This window comes from Suillus clintonianus (genome assembly GCF_016758775.1).
Source record: "Suillus clintonianus strain FC179 chromosome Unknown DEU56scaffold_95, whole genome shotgun sequence".
In the NCBI taxonomy this organism is placed as follows: Eukaryota; Fungi; Basidiomycota; class Agaricomycetes; order Boletales; family Suillaceae; genus Suillus; species Suillus clintonianus.
In genome coordinates, this window is record NW_024539319.1 from 21,085 (window position 1) to 46,208 (window position 25,124).

General features: G+C 48.2%; 9 protein-coding genes and 1 non-coding gene across 10 annotated transcripts; 3 read left to right on the forward strand and 7 right to left on the reverse strand.

The window, feature by feature from the left end:
- Positions 1-5,698: 5,698 nt before the first annotated feature.
- On the forward strand, positions 5,699-7,385 carry DEU56DRAFT_591381 (kinase-like domain-containing protein). Its single transcript, XM_041346971.1, has 6 exons — positions 5,699-6,171; positions 6,229-6,315; positions 6,369-6,668; positions 6,720-6,848; positions 6,903-7,011; positions 7,063-7,385. Exons 1-6 carry the CDS (start codon positions 5,875-5,877, stop codon positions 7,218-7,220), a joined length of 1,080 nt encoding a protein of 359 aa, XP_041204144.1. The 5' UTR covers positions 5,699-5,874; the 3' UTR covers positions 7,221-7,385.
- Positions 7,386-7,566: 181 nt separating this feature from the next.
- On the reverse strand, positions 7,567-8,799 carry DEU56DRAFT_826825 (uncharacterized protein). Its single transcript, XM_041354361.1, has 4 exons — positions 8,295-8,799; positions 8,158-8,246; positions 7,829-8,109; positions 7,567-7,768 (listed from the first exon to the last, which is right to left on the reverse strand). The coding sequence occupies exons 1-4, from the start codon at positions 8,782-8,784 to the stop codon at positions 7,702-7,704; spliced, it is 927 nt and encodes a 308-aa protein (XP_041204145.1). The 5' UTR covers positions 8,785-8,799; the 3' UTR covers positions 7,567-7,701.
- DEU56DRAFT_591412 (uncharacterized protein) lies at positions 8,577-9,797 on the forward strand. Its single transcript, XM_041346973.1, has 3 exons — positions 8,577-8,792; positions 8,849-9,569; positions 9,624-9,797. The coding sequence occupies exons 2-3, from the start codon at positions 8,910-8,912 to the stop codon at positions 9,684-9,686; spliced, it is 723 nt and encodes a 240-aa protein (XP_041204146.1). The 5' UTR covers positions 8,577-8,792; positions 8,849-8,909; the 3' UTR covers positions 9,687-9,797.
- DEU56DRAFT_591406 (uncharacterized protein) lies at positions 9,797-11,979 on the reverse strand. Its single transcript, XM_041346972.1, has 5 exons — positions 11,383-11,979; positions 11,112-11,331; positions 10,881-11,060; positions 10,079-10,828; positions 9,797-10,025 (listed from the first exon to the last, which is right to left on the reverse strand). Exons 1-5 carry the CDS (start codon positions 11,855-11,857, stop codon positions 9,908-9,910), a joined length of 1,743 nt encoding a protein of 580 aa, XP_041204147.1. The 5' UTR covers positions 11,858-11,979; the 3' UTR covers positions 9,797-9,907.
- A 2-nt stretch (positions 11,980-11,981) lies between these two features.
- DEU56DRAFT_t97 lies at positions 11,982-12,068 on the reverse strand. Its single transcript has one exon. It is a non-coding gene; the product is annotated as a tRNA-Ala (tRNA).
- Positions 12,069-12,327: 259 nt separating this feature from the next.
- On the reverse strand, positions 12,328-14,380 carry DEU56DRAFT_826828 (glycosyltransferase family 69 protein). Its single transcript, XM_041354362.1, has 5 exons — positions 14,070-14,380; positions 13,283-14,017; positions 12,898-13,227; positions 12,655-12,841; positions 12,328-12,607 (listed from the first exon to the last, which is right to left on the reverse strand). Exons 1-5 carry the CDS (start codon positions 14,175-14,177, stop codon positions 12,471-12,473), a joined length of 1,497 nt encoding a protein of 498 aa, XP_041204148.1. The 5' UTR covers positions 14,178-14,380; the 3' UTR covers positions 12,328-12,470.
- An 11-nt stretch (positions 14,381-14,391) lies between these two features.
- On the reverse strand, positions 14,392-15,387 carry DEU56DRAFT_892969 (uncharacterized protein). Its single transcript, XM_041356334.1, has 4 exons — positions 15,152-15,387; positions 14,914-15,092; positions 14,781-14,860; positions 14,392-14,730 (listed from the first exon to the last, which is right to left on the reverse strand). Exons 1-4 carry the CDS (start codon positions 15,234-15,236, stop codon positions 14,649-14,651), a joined length of 426 nt encoding a protein of 141 aa, XP_041204149.1. The 5' UTR covers positions 15,237-15,387; the 3' UTR covers positions 14,392-14,648.
- A 3,645-nt stretch (positions 15,388-19,032) lies between these two features.
- On the reverse strand, positions 19,033-20,857 carry DEU56DRAFT_826838 (terpenoid synthase). Its single transcript, XM_041354363.1, has 5 exons — positions 20,195-20,857; positions 20,103-20,141; positions 19,878-20,052; positions 19,544-19,826; positions 19,033-19,484 (listed from the first exon to the last, which is right to left on the reverse strand). The coding sequence occupies exons 1-5, from the start codon at positions 20,439-20,441 to the stop codon at positions 19,101-19,103; spliced, it is 1,128 nt and encodes a 375-aa protein (XP_041204150.1). The 5' UTR covers positions 20,442-20,857; the 3' UTR covers positions 19,033-19,100.
- Positions 20,858-22,172: 1,315 nt separating this feature from the next.
- DEU56DRAFT_826845 (uncharacterized protein) lies at positions 22,173-23,841 on the forward strand. Its single transcript, XM_041354364.1, has 10 exons — positions 22,173-22,328; positions 22,391-22,459; positions 22,510-22,544; positions 22,656-22,692; positions 22,750-22,847; positions 22,905-23,009; positions 23,062-23,115; positions 23,166-23,223; positions 23,273-23,335; positions 23,385-23,841. The coding sequence occupies exons 1-10, from the start codon at positions 22,301-22,303 to the stop codon at positions 23,723-23,725; spliced, it is 888 nt and encodes a 295-aa protein (XP_041204151.1). The 5' UTR covers positions 22,173-22,300; the 3' UTR covers positions 23,726-23,841.
- A 1-nt stretch (position 23,842) lies between these two features.
- DEU56DRAFT_863292 (ribosomal protein L34Ae) lies at positions 23,843-24,703 on the reverse strand. Its single transcript, XM_041355357.1, has 5 exons — positions 24,619-24,703; positions 24,555-24,566; positions 24,309-24,475; positions 24,146-24,249; positions 23,843-24,088 (listed from the first exon to the last, which is right to left on the reverse strand). Exons 3-5 carry the CDS (start codon positions 24,465-24,467, stop codon positions 24,004-24,006), a joined length of 348 nt encoding a protein of 115 aa, XP_041204152.1. The 5' UTR covers positions 24,468-24,475; positions 24,555-24,566; positions 24,619-24,703; the 3' UTR covers positions 23,843-24,003.
- Positions 24,704-25,124: the final 421 nt, after the last annotated feature.

Sequence of the window (25,124 nt, forward strand, 5' to 3'; positions counted from 1 at the left end):
CATTCGAAATTCTGGGTAACGTACAAGAAAGTTTCGAATAATCATGACGACGACTTCCTCGAGCGAGCGAATGACGATATGGCTATTATCCTGACTATTGTGCGTTCATCTGTCCAAGCAGGTCTAACATTCATCTGTCCAAGCAGGTCTAACAGGCGAACCAGGCTGGTCTATTTCCAACTGTCAACTCTCCCTTCATCGTCGGAATGTAACCGAACCCAGGAAACACTACCAACGCCCTCTTGTTGGACTTGATCCAAATCACAACTAACGGTACAGACGCTATAAGTGAATGCAAATGCTTGCATATGCTAGCCTCTCGTTCAGTGTCTTGGCTGCGTTCGGGGCTGTCTTAGGAAAGCAATGGCTTGACTCTTATAAGGCAGCTCGTGGACGAGGGTCTCTGGAGGACCGCGGCATACCGATGCAGATGAAACTAGACGATCTAGAGCATTTTTACATAACACTATCATGCAGGCGTTCCTTGTGCTCTTCTAGATTTCGTTGTTCCTCTCTGGCTTGTCACTCAACGCCAAGATGTAAACCCAACGAACGACGATATCCAGTGTCATCATCGGCACCATAGCTTGGGACATCCTCTGCTACGCAGGCGCTAACTTAATATCTACTAGTAAGGCCGCCCAAATAAGATATCGATCGTCTCGATTTGTTATTGCCATTCGCTGTCTGGAGTCTAATACATTCCTCAGCATGGAATAATGCTCAGTTGATTCAAGGAAACGTCTGGACTCTGAAACAGCAAATCAGTCATCCCGAACGTTCACGTGTGCAAGAACCACCTTCAAGGTTGATCCCAAAACCATATATCATGGAGTAAATGATTACATTCAACCGCGAGTAAATTATACCTCTGCGTTTCTCTAGGCTCAGAAAGGAGCTTGTGCAAGGATCAGGCAAAGTGGTGAGCCAGTGTGCGTCGTTTAGATCCATACCGCTAACCTCAGGTGCACAGTCAACGCCACTCAACACTCTTGGTGAAGTCCTCACTTCAATGCAGCGCGCACTTGTCAATCGGGCACATTTCAAACACTCGCTACACAGGAATTCCCCGCATCCTTGTTTAATTGTAGGTCTTTCCAACTTCCAATACGACCTTTCGCTCACTCTAGAATTTCAAGTATCTCATACCTGAATGTTGACGATTGATCAACTCAAGGACGCCCCCCATATTTATATTCTCGAGTCTCTTGGCTTCAAATAGAGTTCCTCACGATTTTGACATGCTATACTGTGAATCTGTGGATTACGATGTCACGACACAGGAAAGAAGGAACGACTGTCTTTCAAGTAAGGTTGCGAAACTTGCAAATGATTTCAGCTTACCACTCGGTGCGAGGGTGGGTAGGTGGCCAGTCCGACTCGCCGGGAGTTATGGAATCGATGCAACGTGAATGTATCGGTTTGTCTATACAAACTGCTCTTTGAAATATACTTCGGAACATCAAATAAATAGGTACCGCAACGAAACTTGGAACAAAGACTTAGTGATACAACAATGTGTGGGGCGGTTTGTCCAGACCAATAAGTACAGCCATGAAATTTAGAACCAAACGAAATTCTCCCCGCTCCCCGCATAGCACCTAGCCAGGAGTACCCCATCAGTGGTAATCCCCTCGAGCATTTCCCATCCTACACGCTGCTGCTAGTTGGCACATGCACATGCTCTTGGAAAATAATTGAATTCATGTTGGTTGCTGCGTCGGAGTCAGCCACGAGCCTGGCGTGATATTGTCGAACGCTAAGAATGAGGCGTGGTCCCAGCACAAACATCTGCACTGCCCTGAAATTTTGAAGGAACCCCTCATAAATCTGGGGTGCCAGGGAATATGGGTCCTGTAGAAATGATGAACCGTTGCATGCAGAGGTCATTGACAGAACGTCATACCGCTGAAAATGCTGGAGACAACTCTGCGCCGGTCGTGAAGTAAGAAACGGCAACAAAGCTGAGAGATGCAGAACTTCAGCGGAAGAAGGGAGCCACATTGGCATTGTTGGCTTACCTCGCAAAGTAAACCACGTGAGATTTTATCAACACTGTGAAGCAGTCCCCGATAATCCTTCCTGCCGAGTGTCGTCGCAATTCACGGAAGTGTTTTACAGCAACCCAGATTGCGAGACATAGTGCGACGACCTCCCATATGGTACCGAGTATCCAAGTTATATAAATCATCAATCGGAGATCTCTTTTATAGCTAGTAACAGAGCACTGGTAGGTGCCAGAGAGAATTAACTCCTCTGGTATTCGTCAATGAGCCTGTTGCACACAAGTTTTCATCCATAATCAAGCTTACCTGCTGAAATGTCTATTGTTATTATGACGTTCAACACTCCGGTGGCGATGGTGACAGTCAGGTAGACTACAACGCAAAGTATCAGCACCTTTCTGGATCGTTGATACATGGCGTATAACCGGGTAATCATGATAACTTGAGTGATGTTTCTGTCAAAACAAACATCACTGACTCGTTGCAGCTATGCAGCTCACCGCACAACATTGCATTCACGATCATATTCACCCAATATTGTGTGATGTATGAAACCAGGCCTGACAAATCCAGGTGGTGATGAGCATCCGAGTCGGAGGATCACGCAATGAAAAGAAACTCACAGCTGTGGTAGTCGTTATATTGGACTAGCTGGTAAAGAATCAGACTCACACCTGCATTGGAGTGCAGTTTATTAACATGGGAATGGCGAGCATTGGTTCAGAATACTTACTGAATCTGTCAGCGATATTGTCGGAACGTTCGCTGTATGCTGCCGGTGAGAAGAAATAAACACGGTGAATATGAAGAGACATACCCAGAATCTCGAAACTTGTTGTGGGAGATCATTGATTAGCGCAGTGCCAATTTTTTAGAATTACAAACATACGCAGCATATGATATTCCAAGATAGCGCACCTAGAATATTTTCAAGTTAGCCTGACTTGCCGACCACACTTACAACGCAAGCTAAGTACACTCAGATACAGAGCGGTCGTGATTGACCAGTGTTGCCTCTGCCGCAAATTCATTGCATGTTCATGTTGTTCTTATAATGCGTAACTCTGCTCACCCAAATGAGTTCAATCTATGTAGTAAACCATTCTGAGTGAGACAGATGCTTCGACAATGACATCAACCTACCTCTTGTCCGACAGTCAGGGCTGCAGAAACCATGGTAAGAATGTACATGAGCCATTCTTGAAAGCAATCATGCTCACCCCAATCGTACATGACCCCAATAGAGGAGGCAACTACGAAATGTCAGATTGAGTATCACCGTCATTGTCTGACTGACTCTCCACGAACCTGCAAAATAGCTGTAAATACGGTACGCATTAATGACCGGCCAGAGACTGGGATCATTTAAGACTATAGTCATTTTGTTAGAGGATGGGGGCGAGGGAGCAGCGAAGTTGGTGGGTACTAGATATACCACCACCCAGCGCTTTCATAACCGAAATGAGCATCATGGAGGCGATATCCGTTCCCGCATAGATTGGCCGAAGTAAGTACTTTCACACGAGGTCCTGTAGAAGATCTAGGGTCGCGTGATTGAATTAACGTCTATGTTGGCTGTGAAGCTGCAAACCAGTCACACGCCAAAAGATCGAAGATCTGTTTTCATGTCTGCGACTTATATGTATACGAATGTCAATGACAGGGCACTGGAAGAAACGAATTCGAATACGCACTTGCGATCGCGGAAATGTTCTTCAAATTGTACAAGCTCATTTCACAAAATGTTTTTGATCTGTGTCGATCGGAGCGCCGGCAGCATTTCATTCAAGTCCCTTGGCAAGATAGTCGGCACGCCATCAGAAGCCTGCAGCTGGTGATGGCCATCAGTGTTTCAGGTGCCATCTGGAAGAAATATTACTTGCATAGCTTGCAATGTGTACGCTTGGATCGGACGAGGTCATTCTGTTACAAATCACAATTACATTTAAGGTTCGATCTGTGCAAAAGTTTATCTGCCCTTGTTCAACTTGTGTACGTAGGTGGATATAAACGCACCACGGAACTCCTACCGATGATTGATCCATCTCCAACTTTTCCATATAGACCTGTCTCATACAAAGTCGTTTCTATATGTTTGGAGGCATTCTCGGAAAGCGAATGAAGAATGCAGAAACTGTGTGGGGAGGTGAATTGTGATAGCGGATATTCGGCAGGTGTATTGTCAGTGATTGGTGGTGAGGCGTAATTAGTGTATTAAGGTATGCTGGTAGATGCGGCAGGATTGCGGCGTCGGTGGTCCGTGCGTGGGCTCGCCGCTAACATGCACAGACAGGAGAATATTAAAGCGGTTGGATTTGAGCGCGAACCCAGTGAGAAAAAGAAAGGAGTTCAAGTGGACTCCGCGCGCACATGGCGACGACGCGAATCGGTTCCGCGGGATCAAACGCCTGGTGTCCGGACTATCCCCAGGCTAGCTGGAGCCGCATCTGCAAACAGATTTTTCCAGAAAAATTTAGTATCAGCCTTGTAGTATATATCACTCAACTCAGTATCTTATAGACCTGGGTCACCTGGCCCCTCAAAAATGTTATTTCGCCGGAATACATTAGCGGGAGCTTCCGGAGGCCTGGAACACGTGCTCAAACTTTTATGTAATCAGGTGCAATTTCAAACTTTCCAGTACTACGACGTATATCGTTGGTCTCATAAGTACCGTTTGCACAATCTGAATCATCTGCCCATGTCCTGGTTACTCCTTGTTAAGCGGTCATTTCACGCTTCCTTGTCGATCAAAGGTGTACTCAGGCTGACTCGGATCAATGTGAATCATCCTAGACAAACTTTCAACACCAATGCCACGGGAGTCGGGACTATCTCGAGCGATTCCGCAACTAGGGACATCAACTTAATTATGAGAGAAGTAAATAAAAATTCAGGGTATCCCTCCACGAGCCCATATTCTGTGTCGGCAAAAACGATTTGGAAGTGGATAAAGTTTGTTGAGGACAGGAGAAATGCCTGAGAAAGTGCGTGAGTGTAATAGTGTAAGGGTTTTCCTTCTCGCCCTCCTCCTCATTTTTGCGTTTGCCTGTGCAACAAGCAGACCGTCAGCATGGTGACCACCACAAGCGAATTGAAAGGTAGCGCTCACCTTAAAGCTTCAAATGCGTTTTGACCTCATACTGGTCAAACAGGGCTGATAATGATATCCACTTGGGCGGAACAAGATCTGAAACAGGCTGAAGTTTACAAAGATACTTGTGAGGCTATGAAGGCATCTTCAAGCGAGTTTCTTTCCACATGGAATTCCTTTCACTCGCTGGCGCCAGCTTTCCTAGAGTTTGCTTGTATCTCATTCAATTGCCTTCTGTTTCGCGTCCTCCGAATCACCATCGAGCATTTTTGCATAGGTTCTTGCACCTGGAGCGATGACGCGAACTCGTACACAGGTCGGGAGTCGCCACGGACCATCTCATCGTGTGAGTCGGTGTGACATGACCATCCATTCTGACAGGTCCAAACACTTGTAACATCGCGCCTTTCAATGGTTAGCACTTGACCTGATGGTTATCCTGCCGGTCCCGAGAATACTTACGCTCTAGATTCAGTTGTGCAGGCTTCCGCGGCACGGAATTGCTTTGTTGTCGTTTCATTGGACGCAGCTGGTAGTGATGTGTGCCAATAATTGACATTTAAGCGTGGCCGCAATGCGCTTTGATTCTTCCACGCCGCAAGCTTCTACAATGTCCTTATTGCACTGTGGCCGTTTTAAGACAATCAAATTGAAGTGTCCACAGCTCAAAAGGTGTGCTGTGAACCTACTAGAAACGCTTAAGTACGTTCATCGAATTGCTCCTTCACATCATCTTCATCATCTTCTCCCCTTCTCCTCATACTGACCATCACCATGACCTCGCAAATTCCTCCGGTGCCATATGCGTTTGGCCCCTTTCGTGTTGCGCGTGTCTTGGGAGTGGGAGGATTCGGAAGGGCTGTGGGAGCTCAAGACCTATCATCGCAACGTTTGCTGTGTCTCAAGGTCTTTCGCAAGGACCGTCTGAAGAACAGGCGCACAGAAGAAAGCCTTTTGAACGAGCTAGAAGTTTACAAGCGCATTGCATCATCGAAGTGGTGTCCTGCAAAAACATTCTTAATGGAGCTCGAAATGTCTTTTCAAACAGATGATTCCGTTTGTTTCGCCATGGTATGTGCCCCTTCCTGCGAGCCATTTGAGCCCTTTGAATTTATTGCGCATCTCTAGGATTTGATGGCTCATGACTTAAATCATTATATGATTCATCGTCCTGCATACTGCGACGAACATGCTTGCAGATGGAGTGCCCAACTGGTGAGTAGTTGTGTTCCTCCTGGTTTTCGATGTCTCACATTCCGACTTTGAAGGCCCTCGGAATCAATGCCCTTCACGAGATGGGCATCATTCACCGTGACCTCAAAGCAGAAAATATCCTCATCGATGTACGAGAGAACGTGCGGATCGCTGACTTTGGCCTTAGTCATATGGACGAGAAGCCCTTGGATTTATGGCGGAAGTGTTCATCAGACGTGGTAGGGACAGCCCATTGTATGGCGCCAGAGATCCTGCGCAACAAGAAAGAACGGCGTTCTATGCGGTACGGGTTACACGTGGACTGGTGGGCGTTTGGATGCATTGTTTACGAGCTTGTGTCGTGGAAGCATAAGGCACGTTTTGCGTCTTGCTTCGCTGCTATCTTACTGATATCGTCTTGTCAGGCGCTCTTTGATTCCGAGTGTGACATAGTGGATTATGTTGCTTGGCGCTCCTGCAGCAATCTTACATACAGGTCGTTCCCTGCATTCAAAGACCTTGATGATCCAACTGTGACCGACTTGATTGCAGGGGTAAGTGTTGTATTGTTCATTTCCCACTGCTATCACTTATTTATACCGCGATAGCTCCTCGAACCGTTTCCCTTATTGCGTTATGCTTTCGCAGAGGTCGAGAAACACAAGTATTTCTTGAACGATCGTGGCACATCAGAATTTTCCGGCGCCTGTTCTCGTGGTAGGTGAAATGATTTTTTTCTGCGAACATCATGCTTAAAATTCATTGCAGCCCTTCGCCGCCAAGAACAGCTACACATATTGCCCGACTTGCAGGTTGGACAGAATGAAACAGCAGAGATATTGTGTCCCCTGCCTTCCTGGCGGTCTCCGCGCGTTTCGGGTGTGGATTGGGTGAAGCCCAAGCCGAGGGTTGTTTTTTTCTCATGATGTCCTCCACTTTGTAACTGTTACCTTGAGGGTGTCTCTATTTCAAATTCTTCGCTGAGCTTCCTTCTTGCTACAAATAATCTCCAAATGTACCTTAGTGTAGACAGCCTTGGTGCCCTGTGGTTCCCATCTTTTTCACGTACATTTTACATTTTATCTCCAGCTGGTGGTGGAGCGGAAGGTTTGACCCTATATATATAGTGATAATAGATGATACGGCAGATCGACTAAGTCACGCAAGGAAAACCAGGTTGCCTGCGATGTTGCTAGAGCACGATGCTCAGGTGTATATCCAGAAGGTGTTTGAACGTGGCCAAAGTAATGACGCATAACCTTTAACACCAATCCATGCTCAAATATGACCCTCTGACATGCTAACTTAGAATCCCTATTCCATCTCAGGTATTAAAAATACAGGGTGACTATGGGTACAAAGTCGATGTGTCAACTGTCGCAGAAAAAAATACACTAATGAAATCTATCACGCTCGAGTGACGGAGGGAGACATCGGAACACTTTGTATATTCTGCGTCTTTGCCCTCGTAAGCCTACAATTCGAGGAATCGTATCAGTGGGCGGCGCATCACAACGTAAGAACTTCAGCTTACTCGTCAAAATGAGTCCCTCTCTTTGGATCGGCTCGTCTCTTGGCAAGTACTTTCCTGACCTTTCTCTCTGGGCGAACGACGATGATGGGTACGGGGGAATTGGAGAGACAATATTTTGATACGCTGCCTACACCTGGAGCGCCAAACGCTGCACCCCAGGCTTGCATCATGCCGCGCTGGCCCCTTGTGCCCACGACGACCGAATCTGGGCGGTATAGAGCAATCAAACGTTCGAGAGTCGTGGTCACTTTGCCAGCAATGAGCTCAACGATGATGGAGAGCTAAGAAGCACAATGAGAAGTTATGCCGTAATCATAATGACCGCCTACCTTCCGCTCTGGATCGTACTCAATACATTTCTCCTGAATCTGGCGCATGAGTTCGCGTGCTTCTTCTCGAACGACTTCATGATCCTTCTCTATTCCATGGTTGCGAATGTCCTTTCTGAAAGATATAAGTCACTCACCTAAATCCTCTGGATCGACGCCTCTGAAGACGATCAACTCATCCCCGTCCTGCACCAAGCTTTCAAGCGCCCAATCAAGGGCCTGACGTCCGCTTTCATCTGGACTCGACGCACAAAGGAATACCCTCGTCGCTCTGTTCCTAGCGTATCCATCTGATTGCACGTGCAGTGTAAATGAGAACATGGACGCAGCAGGGTTTTCGAAGGTGTCGAAAGACACTTTGGGCGTGTAACCTTGTCCCGCTACAGGTTGAGCCGTGCTTTGCTGCATGTTCACCGATGGAGAACGCGAGAGCGGTGTTGAAGAGGACGAGGGGGGCGGTAGTCGCGATGTCGATGCTGGGAGGGTGAGGAACGAAGAAGGAAGAGGGGACAGTGGTGGCGACGATGGCATGGGGGATAACGGGAGCAAGCAGGGAGAGCTCGGCTGCGATGATTGCTTTAGTGCCGAACGTAACATGATTGGAATATGAGTGTGCTGTTCAGACATTGGTCACGGTGGGTGTGATAAAGAATAATAATAAGTTAATTTATCATTGATAAGTCCTACATAGCCAACGGACCAAAATAATAATTACACTATTAACTCTCACCTGACTTTGATCTCCAACTCTCATGTCGACTTCTCGTTCAGCTAGTCCTACGGAGGAAGAGGAAGAGCAGATTGAGCAACGCATGGAGGCGACACCTGAGTCCACTGGCGAGTCCACCTCCCCAGAGGAGTCTGCTGAACCTTCAGATACAGACCAGGACACCACCACTCAGACTTCCCTCCCAACATCGGGGTCATGGCAAGCCATTTGGTCTCCTCAGCACAACACCTATTACTTCTACAACTCAGAAACCAAAGAAACGACTTGGGTAAACCCCCTTCAACCTGCTATCTCTGAACCAGAACCCTCCTCGTCTTCCACCTCCCAATCTGGCCCTTCCACAACAATAGACTCTCACTACGCAGCGCTGCAAGCAAACGCGGTGGCGCAGGGTATTGATCCATCCCTAGCCCATCTTGATCCGTCGCTTGCTTCTTCGTCTGGTGTTCCTAGCAATTTTATGTACACCGCAAAGTTCAACGCGAGGACTGGCGCTTTTGCGAAGGCGGATAGTCGCGATCCTACTCACTTGTCAGAGTATGAGCGTGCTAAGCGCATGAGCGAGTTCTACTTTGACGTTGGTGCTTGGGAGAGGGATGTCGAGACTCGCAACAAGGCTGAGATTGAGGCCGAGGCTGAGGGAGAAGGCAAGAAGAGAAAACGTCCGACGAAGAAAGACCTGGTAGGATCCGTTATATGGATTCCGTTCATATCGGTTGTTGATTTTCATTTACAGGAGCGGTTCAAGGAACAGAAGAGATTAAAGAAGATCGCCAAGACGGCATGGCTTCGAACATAGGCACCCTACTTACTGTAGTATTAGAAGCACGAATACAAAGTCGTCTGGCAGAAGTAATTCTAAGCTTTGCAGAAAGCTCATCAGCCGAATTTTCAGCGTTCAATAATACAATCATCCTGAGGTTTATAATAGGTAACTGCTAATAGCTACCACCTGGCTATATCTGCAACTAGATTAGCGCATGTAGGTGTCCGTTGTTACGCTTCATTTTTGATCATATCCTACGTCGCGAATACGCCAATAATCTTGAAAGGAGGAACAGCTTGCCCCTCCTCTCCAATTAGCACGCACTCGACAAAGTGCGATCCTCTCGTGACATAGTGATCAATCACCGCAAGGCTTAATGATCCATTAATGACCGCACACAACGAAAAAAAAATGAGGACACTCACGTCGGTACCTCATCATCAACGTCTCCTGCATTTTCAATGATCACCGCACCTCTAATGTTATCATCCACCCAACATTCAATCTCACTTCCCTCCCCAATCCGGCTCATAGGCTCCCTCAAGAAATAAATCCCAACATCTCCAGCGCCCACTTTGATAGGTACGCGCAACCTACTCGTTGGGAGCGAGCTATACCAATAATACCCGGCCGTAAGTAAAGGAGAGGAGCCTGTCGGAGGATGCGCCGCTGCCCAACCAGAACCGTAGAAAAGTGAGGGAGGTACGGGGTTCACAAGGTCATTAGCAGATGCACAAAATGGCGCGACCTCTTCGAACGGTCGCGAGTCTCTGGGGCGCGTATTTATCCGCACGGGAGGAATTCGTAGCTCGGGGTAGATCGGCGTAGGCTGAGATTCGGCTTGGGCGAGAGCTAGTGCATGTTTCTTCTCGGCTTCTGCACCGTCATCGACCGGCCGTGGTGGTTCCGGCACTCCGGCACCTTTCCTTGCGCCAACACCACCAAAGAGATGAATATCTGCACCTGGGTAGCCATGTGCCATCATGATGGGGATGGTCTCGTACGAGTGGCCACCCGCCGTTGACCATGCTGCGCATATCTGAGATTGGAAGTACGATACGAGAACGTCGGTGAGAAGTTCATGGCCTGTCGGAGTCGCAAGGACGGGGTCCGCGAAGTAAGGCTTGATGAGGTCAGGATTTGACATGTAAGACGGATATAGTATGGGCTTGACGCTATGCGTATGGGCGTCAGAAATTATCCTTTGGGGGAAGCGAAAGGCTGTACCTGATATGCGGCACGTCATAGAACTGTGCGACGATATTGTGCCAATGGTCAGGTCCCGCAAAACCATAAGCCTGGTGTGTCTGCGCACTGAAATGCCCTAGAATGATGACTGCAGGCTGATCAGGACGGTCCAATATTGAGCGAACTAGCAACTCGAAATGTTCCATCGCACGCTGGGAGCTGGTATAATTTAGACACCACAGGACGCTTCAGCTCAAAACATGTGCTTACCCTTCATCGTCAACATCAAATTCAAGTATCACCAAGTCGGTGTTCTCTGGGATGTGATGCGAGCTACAGAATCCAAAGTATCCTGAATTTGTACGCCTCATAGCACCGTTGGTCAGCTCCGAAGCTGGGTGAGGGAAAACGCTCGACCACCACTGGAAAAAGCGCGAAGGATAGCATCTAGCAGACAATGGATCGTCTCCTGCTGCATGACATGCAGAAACTACAATCACACCATCAAGATAAGCTCTTCTACGAAACAAAGAACACGCACCTGAACCACCAAGCACGCTGATGGTCACAGGTTGACCCAAGAGCGCTTTATGAATAACGCGATGGACTCTACCCCCACTCCCCAAATGCAAGCGACTCTGCGCCAACGGCACCACCCCATATTTATTCGCAATATCGTCTTCAGGCCCAAACACAGGGCAAAAATCAAACGGGTTCGCAGCCTCGGATGAATTGCCGATAAGATAGTTGGCCTCATGGAGGTAATTCTTTGGTACAAGGCCTTCAGTCGTGAATGACCCGAGGCTATGATTGGTCTGGCCTGAAAACGATATAACCCGTGACAGAGCGATGATTAGGATGAATCCAAGGATGATGGCCCATATTCTATTGGTAATGCCCAGCGCCTTTGGAGTCCACCTTGTGGGTTTAGGTGCATCTGAGCCCATGCCCGTCAGTGGGTGCTGATTGGGAGGGGAGATGCGTGCCAGACCCTTCCCAAGTGAGCGTCGTTGCATAAAACCGTTGACGAAAAAGAGAAAAGTACCGTCGGGAACGTGGCTGGTCGGGGCAGCCGAACTACAAGGCGAGATAGAGCCTTAACGCCGCGTTTGAAGTTATTAGAACGTAGAGGCAAAATAATGGACACTGTGGGAGTTGAACCCACGACCTCACGCAATTCAAAGACAAGCTGCGAAGCGTGCGCGCTACCAACTGTGCCAAGTGCCCTTTACGACACGCCAGTTAGTCTAACATCTCGTTGTACTTACTCTATCTAGGGACAACCTACCCCCTGATGCAGTCTGCCCTAGTGCCACGTACGACGATGACTTTAAAGGTACGCGCGATCGAACCATACTTACTCCTGCAGGGATCCCCCTGGCATCATCTCTTCAACCACCGCGATGACAGAAGCTAATCTTATGACACGCTCTCCTGGTCAAATCAGAGAAAGTCGTACAGCCAGCTGCAGTAGGGAGACAAACACTTTTGAAATTCCATAGCATCGTATTGTCTTTAGCACACATGCCTCCGTAGGGATACATCATGCAAACCAAATAAACTCGCAAGTTGCAACGCACTTAAAAAAAGCATGCTACCCAAATGTCCATGTCCAAATATCCGAACGCATCACAGCTCACTCGTCTCTCTGTGATGCTTCACTCTCACAGAATCCGCGTTCTGCGCACGGTCGGGCATGCGCTCCCAGATGGGATCTACATCGGGACCGTCTATATCACCTGCGCCGTCCCAACCCCAACACCATACTGTACGACTCGTGAGCAGAGGAATATAATATAGAGCTAGCACGTACCATGCGATGGCCCGGGCACAAAATCTATCTCTTCGCTTTCCTCCGGCGTGAACAAACGGTCATGAGGACCAAACCACGACCGGTCCTGTGGGTCCGTCCGTGGATTGTCCGGAAGTCCCCCAAGACGCACATAACCTCGGATGGCAGTAAGGTTTCGTCTTGAAGGATGTATGATATCAAATACTCTCTTCATAAAAAATTAATCAATCAGATATTGAATTCCACTGCCTCTTGAAAACATACCTTATCATACGCGAGCTTCACCCGGGGAACCATCAAGATACGTCCATACCCAGCCTCCCAGTAATCATTGCAGATTAAACTGCACTCTGAAGCAGAACACTCCTCTTCTGTAAGTCTAGCCATGCGGAATTTGATATAAGGAGGCGTATAAAACGGAGCAGGGTCCAGGACTGCAACGCCATTCCAGCATGACTGGACCTGGATGGGGAGGTGCATTTGGAAACGGTCGGCGGAGTAGGAGTCATGGAAGACGTTTTCGAACGGAGCATTTTCCAGCGCCGTTCCATTGATATCGCGAGCGACCCAGTTATCATAAAACACGGGCGTTGACTACATTAAAAAAGTCGAAATGAGCTCATGTTGTGAGGGTGATAACGGCACTTACCAGCTCTTCATGATACATGTAATCAGAAGCGCAAGTTATACCTGCATTATTCCGCCGACTCTGCCAGATAAGCTCAAGCAGGTCGTCCACGCATGGGAGGATATCGTTCATAAATATGATGGTGTCGAAGTACTCATTATGCGAGTCGCGGAGCTCGTGGAGTGGGTTAAAGGCTTGGTTACGGACTTCTGCCAGGTACTCTATACGATGGTTGAAGGCACCTCGTGTACGTGTAGAGGTTCGAATGGTGACACGTAGGCCCACACTGCGAGTCAGGGCGTCGAAGATACGTAGCAGCGCCTTGGTCTGGTCCGTCGAGCCATTCTCGTATATGGAAACATAGACATTGTGGTACCCCAGAATAGCAGAAACTCGAAAGAGAGTCGCAAATAAGTCAGGAATGACATCGAAGGAGTTGTACAAATTGATGGCGAAAAAATATTTGTGCTCCTTCGCTGGAACGTTGTGTACGTGTTGCGAGTCGGAAAATCCCCACGAAGAGAACCAAGTGGATTCAGAGGGAGTTTTGTGTCCGATGAGAGAATCATAACGGTCCCGAACCTGTTGAACGTAAAGCGGCTGGGAATTTCGTGTGCACTCTGTCGTATGGTGGGGAGAAAGCGTGGAGAGCAGGTCTAGAACACGACGGCGTTGATCGATGCTGGGGAGCGTGATTTGTTTGCGAGCAGACAAGCGAGACACGAATATGGGGTTGTTCCCCCCAGTTGACAAGAGCTATAAAACAGTCACACGTTGTCATAGTAAGACGGTCAAAGGATAGACATACGCTCGATGGAAGTGTCTTGCCGATTAGCAAGCCTAGTAACAGCCCAACCACGAGTGCCAAAGGCGTTGGCACCCGTTTCAACTGTAACCAAAACGCCTTTGGCTGCATGGTGGTTGTAGGAGATAGACGGCGGTGACGTGCGACCCTGAAATATTAAACGCACAGATCAACTGGCTCAATATTGTTGATACACCCTATGAAAAGGGGCGTAAGCTTGGCGGCAATTTCTTGTGATCTGCAGAAGAAGGCCAGCCTTGGACCTTGGTGGGGGGATGACGGTCTGAAGTACGCTAGTTCAACTTCAAATTGAGTCGGAGGCGAGTAAGACTGGGCGCTTGTGCACACAAATTCAAATAAATTGCCTAACATGCCGTCCAAAGTAGATGAATGACGCTGTTCAACTATATAGATGGCTATTTAACCCCATACAACCCTCCTCCGTATGCAAAAAATCAATCAGGTAATCGTGAGTTGATGCTCAACGTCGACCTTCGAAACGGCGTGACAGGATCATCAAGTCATCGCGCGCAAAGAATGCGAAAGATTAAATAATGGTATGCTCGCAAATCCTGCAACCATTCATAATGATGCTGCGAGGATGGCAAAGGCTGCTGCACCAGTGAGCATATTAACGCTATGCGATGATGCAGCGTTGGTGGACCTGATCGTCATTCAGTTTGGTGTCTTAGAAAAATAACAACAAAGACTGACGAAGCTTTAGCAGTGGTAGCGGTGGCGGTACCATTGGATGTAGCTGTTGCAGTAGCGCTCGTAACAGTCAAGGTGACACCCTGCATTATCCAATTTAGCACACAATCCAGAAACAAGGATTTCCACAACATACCACTGCGGCACAGAGCGATTGGGAAGCTGCTTCGGCATTTGTGAGGTCAGACCCCGTGCACGACGCCTGAATACAGGTCGTGGTGCTGTTGATGAAAGCCTGGCTATGGCAAAGACAGGTGTCGTCGGTAGAAGAGCAGTTGCCATAGTCAGCATTTTCTAGACACGTAGCAGCACAATCTGATGATGAAAACGCATTCAGGTACAGTGGCCAGACGTCAAAGAAAAATAAGGCGTACTGGGCAAGCTTTGACGTGCAACCAACGCCGCAAACGCGGAAGAGAAAGCGACGGAGAGAGTAAGAACGACGACGGCGAAGCGCATTCTGTGTGAAAGAGTGCAAAGGGAGGAGGGCACGAACTGAACAAGGGGGAAAAAGAGACTTTATATAAAGTTTTGATAATGAACATGGCAACAAAATAGACAAGAGAACAAAGGCATCATGTCAATTCAGACAGAATATTGTCCTATTTTTAGCGCTCGTTTTACATGCTAATTGATTCCGGACATTGTATTACGTGTTTCGGAATTTACCGAGAAACTATCAAGTACTTCAGCCACTTGAACCTTATGTCATCACCACTAGCCAAACACAACCAAAGTCAGCGCGACATCTGCAGTTCCAGTTAGACGAGCTCGTCACTATACATCCTCAAGACATGGTATGTTACCTTCTTGCTCTACCCTCCGAATGGCTCATTTGAACCTTTGCTAGGCCAGGACAAACACCGGCAAAGTATGTCCTATCATAACGTTCACTCGTGATAGATCTTTATATTCTCCTAGACTGGCGGCAAGCGCTCCGCTCTTCAAGATGTTGTAACTCGTGAATACACTATCCATCTGCACAAGCTCGTGCATGGCCGCTCCTTCAAAAAGCGTGCCCCTTGGGCCGTAAAATCTGTCGTCGATTTCGCCCGCAAGTCGATGGGCACTACCGATGTTCGGTTGGACCCCAAGCTCAACCAGGCATTGTGGGCTCGGGGTGTCAAGTCCGTTCCCCACCGGATAAGAGTAAAACTTGAGCGTATGTGCTGCATGTTCAAACTAATCGTAATACCGACAATCATTTTTTTTACAGGCAAGCGCAATGATGAGGAGGGCGCAAAGGAGAAACTTTACACGTATGCCAGCCATGTTGTTGTTACCTCATTCAAGGTGTGCATTTTCTCTCAGCTATTTCTCCCGACCTCAACAACCCTCTTTTCACCTAGGGTCTCCAAACTGCTGTTGTAGACGCAGAGTAAGGGCTGTCGTTGGAAGGTCCTGTGTAGTTTTTTTCATATATTTCATGCCGCCATGCACATCACACCCAGCACTATGCTCTACATCAAAACTCGCGCATCATGATGCTGTCCCTGAATGAAACATCTTAAGCTAGCATTCTTGCCCACCCAGCTAGGATCCCGCGTTGGCACAACCTGAGGTGAGCAGACAGGTGATTCACAATGATCGGTGGTGGAACTACTCCTGCGAAAATGTGATGTCCGTTGGGGGCGCGGACTAAGGACCGATTTGGGGCCACACCAGACGATACATCCCGAAGATGTGCGGCCACCTGAATTTTAGAGAGAGCAGAAGTGAACTTGAGCACTTGCTTCAAAGTTATACGGACTCGATGAAGAACCTTCATGGCTGGTGATCTTCTGGGGTGCGGGAATCCTTCAAATGCTTCTGTACAACGTATGTCAGCCTTGTTCCAGTGTGCATCCTCGTTTATGTCAATTAGATGCCTGCAGGTTGAAAAGTAATCCTTAGGTTGAATAAAGATAAGCGTGACTTCAGCGAAGCGGCGTGGATCCTGGGGAGCGTTATTGCTGATCATGATCACGATCTAATGGTCCTCTCCTCACAAACGGTCCCCTTCCAGGATACACAGCATCGCTGACCGTCTAACTCTTTGGGCAATCGAGACTGGTCTTGCACATGGGTGAGAAAGCTTCACTCATGAAGATTTGACTATATGGAGCTGATATTCTCAGTATGTCTGTTGCTTACTTATTGTCTTCGTGAGTTCTTTGAATGACGATTGTCGTGAACACTACTAACGGGGCAGTCCGCCGTAGCTATAGAACACATACCATAGTAGCACGAGGATCCTCCAGGACCACGCTGACAGAGGCTGAAGGATAGCCCATCCACAAGAGTTGCAATACGCCTGTATTTGGGATGGCGGCTTGACTGTCGTACGATGCACAAATGCTCGTGCCATGTACAGCATCAGTCCCAACACGATCACCGATGCAGATGTCGCAAACAGCGATTAGAATCAGTTTGGATAAATAGACATTACGTGTGTAGCACGCAGTCATAAACAGTGCGTGAACTCCATATCAACCTAAGACAGACACAAGCACCCTATCTGCGTGCCCTGGGACTACAGAATTTCGGGGATGCGTCTAGTAATGGATGGAGAACTCATGACTCGTGATATTGGAACCATCAACGAGGTTCTGTCCAAGTATTCCACAACTAACATCAGCTACGTCCTCGGAAAACGTTCGCCGTTACGGTTTACCCCAGTGACAACTGGCCTAGCGACTATTGTGCTCTAGTAGGTGACGAGGTCATGCAGGCAGCGGGCTTATGGAAAGCCTATCGATTTTCCATATGCATATGGTCGGTGAGTGCAAATCCCGCATCCCTGAAAATGTGGAATTTGGGTGAATAAATCATCATAGATCGAAGTTCACCAGAGGCTCGCGGGGTGCATCCGGCACATTATTTGAGGCCTTCAATAAAATTTGTGACGAAGCGTGGGATCTGCTTCACGATTGGCAAGCACATTCAGATTGCTTGCAAGCCCCCTATACACTGCCTGAGTATAAAAGCCAGCGTACTCAAGCTAGTTTTTATTCAAAAAACACAACCAAGTTTCAGCCATGAAATTCACTTCACTCACCACCATGATCATCTCTGCCGCCGCCATGGCTGGCGTAGCCATTGCATCCGAGGATTTGACGGTGTCACCCTTGAACCTACCCTGCCAAACAACTGGTGAGCACTTTCGTTGCCTACGTGCAGACATTGGAGCACATGCTGATGGCTATCCACCGATGAAGTGGGATGCTCAAACATCAGAGGTTTCAACAACGGCAACGATTTCGGGTTTTACTGTCTCAATAACAAAATCTATAAGTATACGGCTTGCACGGGCGGAACTAGATGCCATGTCACCAGTGGGACTACGTTCAAGTGTTCTTGAGCACTGAGCCTTAAGGCTCGCTCAATTCCGCAGTACCTCGGTGGGCCTATCTTTTTCGTTGTCTCCCGAATCTGAGTGCTGATGTGATTGCTTTCACCAGTGCATGGACCAATGAGCCTGATGCGTGCAAGAGGGTGTAAAGGAGTAAGGCATGAAAATCTAGAGTTAATCGAATCCGGTCATAATGAAGACGATAGGATTTGTAACAAGTTTGTTACGGTCAAATTGAGGTGAAATATGCGTTTTCCACGCATTCTGAAGCTGTACTCGCTCTCGATGGGTACCATGTCCTGGAAAGAAACGGAATGCAAGGATGTGAGATAGAGAAGCATGCTCTCAAGTTGTGTCCTCGCTGAAAACGGCAGGATCGGCGGGAAGTCTGAATCGGAGCTTGAAAATCGCAGCCAGAGTCAGACGTCTGCCAGTGCAAACTTGAAACTAGGACTACCGTGCAACAACCGTGCAAGACTGAAGTGCATCCTTAGTCGCGTACCGACTCGCCGAGTGCGTCCAAGGTCCGCGTGTGAAGAGGTAACATTTCACGGCTATGTGAAATCAGTAATAAGAAATCTAGGGAACCTTCGTACTCATCTTTTTACAGGTGTCCGTTCACTTTCACTAAGCTCCGAGCCTGAGCCCGTCTGATGTAGAGAGGCGTCTTGAACCTCTTCAAGTCATCAAAGCCTCTTAAAGGCTGATCAAACTCTCTTCAAATAAACCATGGCTGACTGCCTCTATGTCTCGTGATCTTGTCTACAAAACATGACGATCTGTAGCTAAAGCTCACCAGATCCTGGGTAAATTGTCGTATCTTTAGATGCGGCTCGCTCTTGGAATTGTCGCTCAGATCATTTGTATTTTTCCGCTGTCACTGGACTCTGATAGGCTCCCGCCTTCTCCCGCCCGGCCACGTTTTCACAAGCTATAAGTCTTGTCCGTAAATTAGGTTGGAAGTCTATTAACTTACTTAAGAAATGAGCCATTCAATGGGGCTGTCCAACAAGTACAGGTCCAATCTCTTCACGGCCTTTCAGTCGATCTCTCGGCATCAGCAAAAGCCATCCTTTCCTTTGAACCTCCAGACCATCCGTGCCAAAGTACCTCTCACTCTCGAAGCTCCAGTCATTGTTCGCACGCACACAGTTTCCCAAGCCATCGCAGTACTCCCTAACCTGCGAGTCAATGAGCTCTTCCCATTTCGGAATGGCTGCCATGGCCTCCAAGAACTTCGTCTCGAGTTTTGCATGGCAATCCGCCACCCATAATATAGCACCGTTGACATCCGTATCAAGTTCGTGCATGACAATTGTCACTATATTGTGACCCTCATCTCCGCGCGCTTGCTCCACATTGTAGGATGCGATATCCTTTGGCCATGCAATTTTATGAGTGTTATTGGCACTATGTCCGTAGGAAGATCACTGACATTATTGAGAAAGATCATGTCAATGGATGCCATCTCCATATCTTGAACCACCGGGTGAGAAATTACTTCATCTGGGATATCAAGACCCAGCTCCAAAAGTGCGAACCCAGACCTTGCTCCGACCGACTTGCGGCGCACGTCAAAGTAACTTTGGATATCACGAATATGATGTCCGCTTCGGTCAATAGCCTGCTGGACTACGCCCTCTAGAAATTCATCGAATGCTGCGATGAACCGCTTCTGCGACTGGCCGCTAGCATTGCGTATGGTGCGTTCCCAGAATCTGTCGGCGTGGTAAGTCTCAACATCACACATCAGATAGCAAACCACCCACTGGCGAGCGATTTCTCCACCGACCCATTCTGCTTTGGGACGCGGCTCATGAGGGTGACGCAGAGCATCCATGACGGCGTCCTTTTGTTTGCGGGCCTCACCCTCTTCTGATATATCTGTGTATTCATCTATGAAAAACAAAAGATTGGTGAAATCGCAAGCGCTGCGAACGTGCTCTGTGCGAACTCCTCAGTAAATCTTCAGCTGGTATATTTCTAGGGCTGACCTTCTTTCGCGATGGGGTGGGCTAAACAACTTAGAAGACCTAAAAAAAGACCTGTGAATATACCGAAAAAAATATTATGAACCGTGTCTTACTGCAATCGCAGCGGTTGAAGGCATCTTGGGCTTTGGGGCTGAAGGCTTTAAAGCTTTCAAGCCAAGCAGATGATTCGGCACGGACTTTGGGATAGTAGTGGTTGAGACGACGGGGAAACGGCCATCTTGCGAGTAGGTCGGGTATGAAAAATTTCTCCAGGGGTTGATCATAACCATCGCCAGCATTGACGTGCACTACTTCTAAAGCAGTCCTCGCCATGCTGAAGGAACTCTGGCTGGCATCCATACATGCGCTGACTGGATTTTATATTCACCACGATACTTCCGTCGTATTCTCCGTCTCAAAATCGTCCTCGTTACGACATTATTTCTTCCGAGTCAGTTTTTTCCGACTAAAATCGAAGTGGACATATTTCTCCGTTCGATTTAGTAGGGCTAGCTGACGCGGCACCTTAGTCAAGTGTTACATTCGCACTCAATTTGTTAACTGCATGGCTTTTCCACTTGAAAGACAACTAAATTTGAGGGATCGCAAAAGGCTTACCAGCGCAAAGTGAATATATCGACTCGATCTCGTTCCTCGGCCAGTCGACAAGTTGCCGTAGCAACTTTGTAACAGTAAGTTACAGCAGCTTGCATATGAAACTGGTTACTGCAGTACGAGTTGGTGTCGCCGCGAAGCGAACTGGTCACAGTCTGAAGCGAAGCGGAAGTACACATGATGCAACTCGGTAGACTTCGATGCAATAGGAAAAGGGTCACGTGACTATCAGAGTGGCGGTCATGACACTGACTGATGAGTCGTTGTAGTTGAGGACATTGGGTCATGCTGAGGGTCTCGCTGAGGGTCGCGCCGAGGGTCTCGTTGAGGGTCGTGCCGAAGGTCTCGTTGAGGGTTGCACCAAGGGTCACGCTGAATATCAGGCGGAAATTGATCATTTGCATGAACAGTTGCGAAGTCTCAGGCTAGGGTACTAACTACTATGGTGTATACAACCAAGCCTTTGTATCACTCGGGGGAGTGATGGTGCGTATTGGAGCTCGTATTCCGCGCAGTCTCAACCACGTTATCCGGAGTGATTCGAACATCTCTTCTTCCCTACTCGATCTTGTGACGAAGAGTTAGAACTTAGCGGTAGGCACTGCAGAGTGCAACCGAAATGGCAAACTACCGCATGAATGAGAAAGGCTGGTATGTGCCGGCAAAGACACGCCAACTAACCATGCCAAGTCGCCGATGAGGTATACCTTGACGGTCGTGAATTCCAGGTCTGCTGGTAATGGCGCGCTGCCGAGATCCGGTTTGGCACTAACGAACATTTTACGATGTCTCTTTCAGATTTTACGTCGTGGATGCCGCTTGTCAAACTCTCGCAGGCCAGACGGCGTGCCCTGGAGCCGTCAAAGCCTTTTTTCGTAAGCCCGTGCAGCTGGTCGTGTTGGCAGAACTGAAATTGTGACGCGTCTCGGAGATTTCCACTGTCGCATTACAGCAAGCAAGTCAAGGGGGGGATGTTGCAAACTCTTGCGTGGAGGCCTAACGTTATGATTTGTCCTGTATGATCTGAATATAATCATTCGTCTCAATAAATGAATGAGCCGTCGCTGTGCTCTCGATTCATTTGGACTGGAATATAGTCCTTCGCAAGGGACCTATCTCAGGAGGTCTTTTGTCGCGTGAATGGCACTACGATTCGTTGCTACAAATTCAATTAGCAAATGATGCAATGTAACGATACAGACTGGCTGGTTGTCAATCGTTGACATTTCCCCCATCCGGGTCCATTGAACTTCTGAATGAATTCCTCCCTGATGCCATACTCTTGCGTACTATGAAGCCTTCGGTCAAAGTCCTATTCAAAAGGCATCTTGAAGTAACAAATCATCTGCAGGAACTGGTGGCGCTGGGCCTGGTGCCCGGGGTGCAGGTGCCAGAGGAATTCCAGACATCTCAACAGACGCGCGTAAGCGATGATGAAACAAGGGCATGTTTTAGACGCCAACCCGTTCAAACTGAGCTTGAAACCATGCATGACTGCGCTGGCAGGGGCAATGCGTCGTGCAGCACGTCACACCTCTACATCCACTAAATCTGATACCCTAGGGCCTATACCATCCTCTAAGTAATACCACGACACTATTATCATGAACGCGAGACGAGCTCCTCCGCCAGGTGCGTTTCGCAACAGCAGCGAAGGGGGTGCACAGAGCGCTTACTATGTTATATCCTTGCAGGAGCGCCTCCGCCTTATGCATTCGTAAATCGCGTCTATGGCAGAAGTCTGCGTCCCGTTGTTCTTGCGTGTATGTTCTAGTCTCGTTTATATTCTACTATGCTCATCGTCGTTATGAAGTTTCGGTAATGGGGACCATATGGGCTTTGGCATGGTAAGTCTCGTCAGTTTGAGGTCAACGTGACACACATTAACCGTCGTGGTCTTTCTAGGACTGTAGGTAACTGGTTTGTCCTCCGTCGATCCATTCTTGAGCTTGTCTGCAGATTACATCTTTCAAAGAACTACAAGTCGATCAGAATGGTCAGTCGTCTTCTCGTTTCAGTACATATATACACGAGCTCACACCCTGTGGCGTAGGCGCTTATCATAAACTTGCTCCACTGGCTATAGTCCAAGGCGTCCTCTATTCCGTCGCACTCGGGATCGAGCTATTCGGCATTTACAGCTTGTTGACTGTGAGTTGTTTGTGCAATGCAACGACGACGTCGCCAGTGCTAACACCAACGTGGTAGCAACGTGCGTGGATGGTTAGGATGTATGCGTTTTTAACCTGTATTGCGGGTCTTCTTGTTGTTGGCGTCGGCTTGATGCGCTGTGTCACTCATTTCACTTACAAGGTGAGCTTACTTATTTGCTCGTTTTTGAAAGTTTTGACTCATGTGTGCGTAGGGTGAGCTCATAAATGAATGTATAAATGTTTCGATGGATGGAAATGTGGACACTGTCAGTGCTTTTACATAGCTTGTCGTGACGCGTTGCTTATTTCTAAGTAGGCATTCGGAATATGGGGCTCTGACCCAGGGCCGATGGACCTTGCTGACGCTACGTCTTGTGAGTGTCGGGGCATGGCTCTTTCATACCGAATCTTACCTTACTGCAGATTGCAATGATGAGTGGAACCATGACTCGTGGAGCGAGATCGTGGCTACCGTATTCGAAATCAGTGCGTATTTACACCTGTTGATCCTACAGTGGAGCTAACGAATTTGAAGTTCTTTGCCTATTGTTCACATCTGCCGCCTTTGCTTATTACCGTCAAGTGGTTGATCCTATGAGCCCTGCGAATGCCTCGAGGGCACCCTCGAACCAGGCGAGACTGGACCTTTTCCCGGCACACTACAACCGACCTTATGATCCTGAATACCAACCAGCCTATGCTCCACCGCTTGGGCCGCCACCTTCAGACGCTAAACCTCCTGACTACTCTTACGAGGGCGGAGAGTATTTGGGACATGGCTTTGAGAAGGATGACAAGAAAGAAGACGATCCTTTTGCAGACTATGAAGGACCTAGTGTTCCCCGACCACTACACTTTGCCGAGGACCGAGGATAGGGATATGAGAGTGTTGGATGGATCTGTTTATGGAACATTCTTCTGATATCTTACAATATAAGGTTATATGTTCTGGTCTCGATGCATTCTCCTATGTAACACCACTTGAAGGACATTGACTGTGCCTAAGACTTACACCACACTGAGCATTAAGAACTGCATACTGACCTCCTCGGTCTGAATTTTGGTGCGCCGGTTCTACATAGATGCGATAGACGAAGTGAAAATGCATGAATATCAATAGCCATAAAACGACCACTCCAAAGGGGCCAAAGTATTTACTTGCGGCCTCCTGCCTTCTGTTGGCTTTTGATGACCTTCTTGACTATCTTTGCCTCCTCGACAAGGAATGCTCGTAGAATGCTGTTCGCGCCCCAGAGTTAAATCAGCAGTAGGCCGCGAGGTAATGAAGAGACGCACCGCGACTTGACACAGTCTCCGCATCGCGAACCACCATAAGCCCTGCACACTGTCTTCTGGCGCTTTGAGATCGTTGCGTATTGGCGGGGGCGGAGAGCAGGGACCTATACCCACACGATATTCAAGATCCACCCAAGGATCGAGCAAAACCGAAAAGACGTACACCAGGAAGACCAATACCGCAATCACCGCATTTAGGCTGAGTGGCAAGTTTCTTGAGGTGGTGGTATACGAGTTTTCCACCTGGCGTCTTTACGATGCGTCTGCGGCTTGAGGTGGTGTTGTAGGGTTGACGTTTACGGAGGGTGACGCGTTGAGCCATTTGGGGAGCTGTGGGGATGGGGTTTCGTTAGTGATTTCTGTCAAGGCTTTCCTCTGTTCTGCCGTGTCTCCTTCCTCCTGTACTCACATGATTTTGAGCCTGCGCAAAGTCTACATTAGTGTTATTTGGGTCATACGATGATGGGACGCACCTTGAGCAGAGGGTCTTGAGGTCGTTTGGGCCGCTTCAATACACCAATCGCCGACCGAGGGTTGTGGCTGATTGGTAATATACAGTACTTCGGCAAAGTCCGGTGAGGCCCGGGTATGTGAGCGCTTGTCAGTTATCCTGTTTTCGAGTAGTGACAGCTAGTGTCAGACTGTCAGTGCCCTTCAGCAGGTCTAGCTATGTTCCCTGCTCCTCTTTGAAATTCCCGCGAAGCTCAAGACCGTAGTACACATCTGCTGGTTCAATTTTACTGACCAATGGACAGTATCTTCGGGCCCACTAGGCTTTGAGTTGTTGCGACCCATCACTACTCATTGAAATGCCCGCAAAGACAGTAGTTTCATTCATACGTTCTTCCAAGACGCATTTTTACTGAGCAGTCGCTTTGAGACCAACTCATACAACAACTCGTTGAGTTGTGGTCACAGCGACTGCTCATTGCTTTGGCTTGGTACCTGACGCGATTTCGATCTTTAGGAACCGCTCAGG

Excerpts from the sequence above, each read along its gene's own strand:
- DEU56DRAFT_591381 (XM_041346971.1), top strand. The coding sequence starts at position 5,875 with ATGACCTCGCAAATTCCTCCGGTGCCATATGCGTTTGGCCCCTTTCGT. Across the intron at positions 6,172-6,228 it reads ATTCCGTTTGTTTCGCCATG|GATTTGATGGCTCATGACTT; the intron begins GTATGTGCCCCT and ends GCGCATCTCTAG. Across the intron at positions 6,669-6,719 it reads TTGTGTCGTGGAAGCATAAG|GCGCTCTTTGATTCCGAGTG; the intron begins GCACGTTTTGCG and ends TCGTCTTGTCAG.
- DEU56DRAFT_826825 (XM_041354361.1), bottom strand. The coding sequence starts at position 8,784 with ATGTCTGAACAGCACACTCATATTCCAATCATGTTACGTTCGGCACTA. Across the intron at positions 8,110-8,157 it reads AGTACGATCCAGAGCGGAAG|CTCTCCATCATCGTTGAGCT; the intron begins GTAGGCGGTCAT and ends TGTGCTTCTTAG. Across the intron at positions 7,769-7,828 it reads AGAGGGACTCATTTTGACGA|GCTTACGAGGGCAAAGACGC; the intron begins GTAAGCTGAAGT and ends CTCGAATTGTAG.
- DEU56DRAFT_591412 (XM_041346973.1), top strand. The coding sequence starts at position 8,910 with ATGTCGACTTCTCGTTCAGCTAGTCCTACGGAGGAAGAGGAAGAGCAG. Across the intron at positions 9,570-9,623 it reads GTCCGACGAAGAAAGACCTG|GAGCGGTTCAAGGAACAGAA; the intron begins GTAGGATCCGTT and ends TTTCATTTACAG.
- DEU56DRAFT_591406 (XM_041346972.1), bottom strand. The coding sequence starts at position 11,857 with ATGCAACGACGCTCACTTGGGAAGGGTCTGGCACGCATCTCCCCTCCC. Across the intron at positions 11,061-11,111 it reads TTTGATGTTGACGATGAAGG|CTCCCAGCGTGCGATGGAAC; the intron begins GTAAGCACATGT and ends AAATTATACCAG. Across the intron at positions 10,829-10,880 it reads TATGACGTGCCGCATATCAG|CGTCAAGCCCATACTATATC; the intron begins GTACAGCCTTTC and ends CCATACGCATAG.
- DEU56DRAFT_826828 (XM_041354362.1), bottom strand. The coding sequence starts at position 14,177 with ATGCAGCCAAAGGCGTTTTGGTTACAGTTGAAACGGGTGCCAACGCCT. Across the intron at positions 14,018-14,069 it reads GCAAGACACTTCCATCGAGC|CTCTTGTCAACTGGGGGGAA; the intron begins GTATGTCTATCC and ends ACTGTTTTATAG. Across the intron at positions 13,228-13,282 it reads ACATGTATCATGAAGAGCTG|TCAACGCCCGTGTTTTATGA; the intron begins GTAAGTGCCGTT and ends TTTTTAATGTAG.
- DEU56DRAFT_892969 (XM_041356334.1), bottom strand. The coding sequence starts at position 15,236 with ATGCGCTTCGCCGTCGTCGTTCTTACTCTCTCCGTCGCTTTCTCTTCC. Across the intron at positions 15,093-15,151 it reads TGCACGTCAAAGCTTGCCCA|ATTGTGCTGCTACGTGTCTA; the intron begins GTACGCCTTATT and ends TTTCATCATCAG. Across the intron at positions 14,861-14,913 it reads AATCGCTCTGTGCCGCAGTG|GGTGTCACCTTGACTGTTAC; the intron begins GTATGTTGTGGA and ends TGGATAATGCAG.
- DEU56DRAFT_826838 (XM_041354363.1), bottom strand. The coding sequence starts at position 20,441 with ATGGATGCCAGCCAGAGTTCCTTCAGCATGGCGAGGACTGCTTTAGAA. Across the intron at positions 19,827-19,877 it reads GGTGGAGAAATCGCTCGCCA|ATTCTGGGAACGCACCATAC; the intron begins GTGGGTGGTTTG and ends CCACGCCGACAG. Across the intron at positions 19,485-19,543 it reads ACATGATCTTTCTCAATAAT|GATATCGCATCCTACAATGT; the intron begins GTCAGTGATCTT and ends GCATGGCCAAAG.
- DEU56DRAFT_826845 (XM_041354364.1), top strand. The coding sequence starts at position 22,301 with ATGAACGCGAGACGAGCTCCTCCGCCAG. Across the intron at positions 22,693-22,749 it reads ACTACAAGTCGATCAGAATG|GCGCTTATCATAAACTTGCT; the intron begins GTCAGTCGTCTT and ends CCTGTGGCGTAG. Across the intron at positions 23,224-23,272 it reads CCTTGCTGACGCTACGTCTT|ATTGCAATGATGAGTGGAAC; the intron begins GTGAGTGTCGGG and ends ACCTTACTGCAG.
- DEU56DRAFT_863292 (XM_041355357.1), bottom strand. The coding sequence starts at position 24,467 with ATGGCTCAACGCGTCACCCTCCGTAAACGTCAACCCTACAACACCACC. Across the intron at positions 24,250-24,308 it reads GCGGTATTGGTCTTCCTGGT|GTCCCTGCTCTCCGCCCCCG; the intron begins GTACGTCTTTTC and ends GTGTGGGTATAG. Across the intron at positions 24,089-24,145 it reads GGAGACTGTGTCAAGTCGCG|CATTCTACGAGCATTCCTTG; the intron begins GTGCGTCTCTTC and ends GGGCGCGAACAG.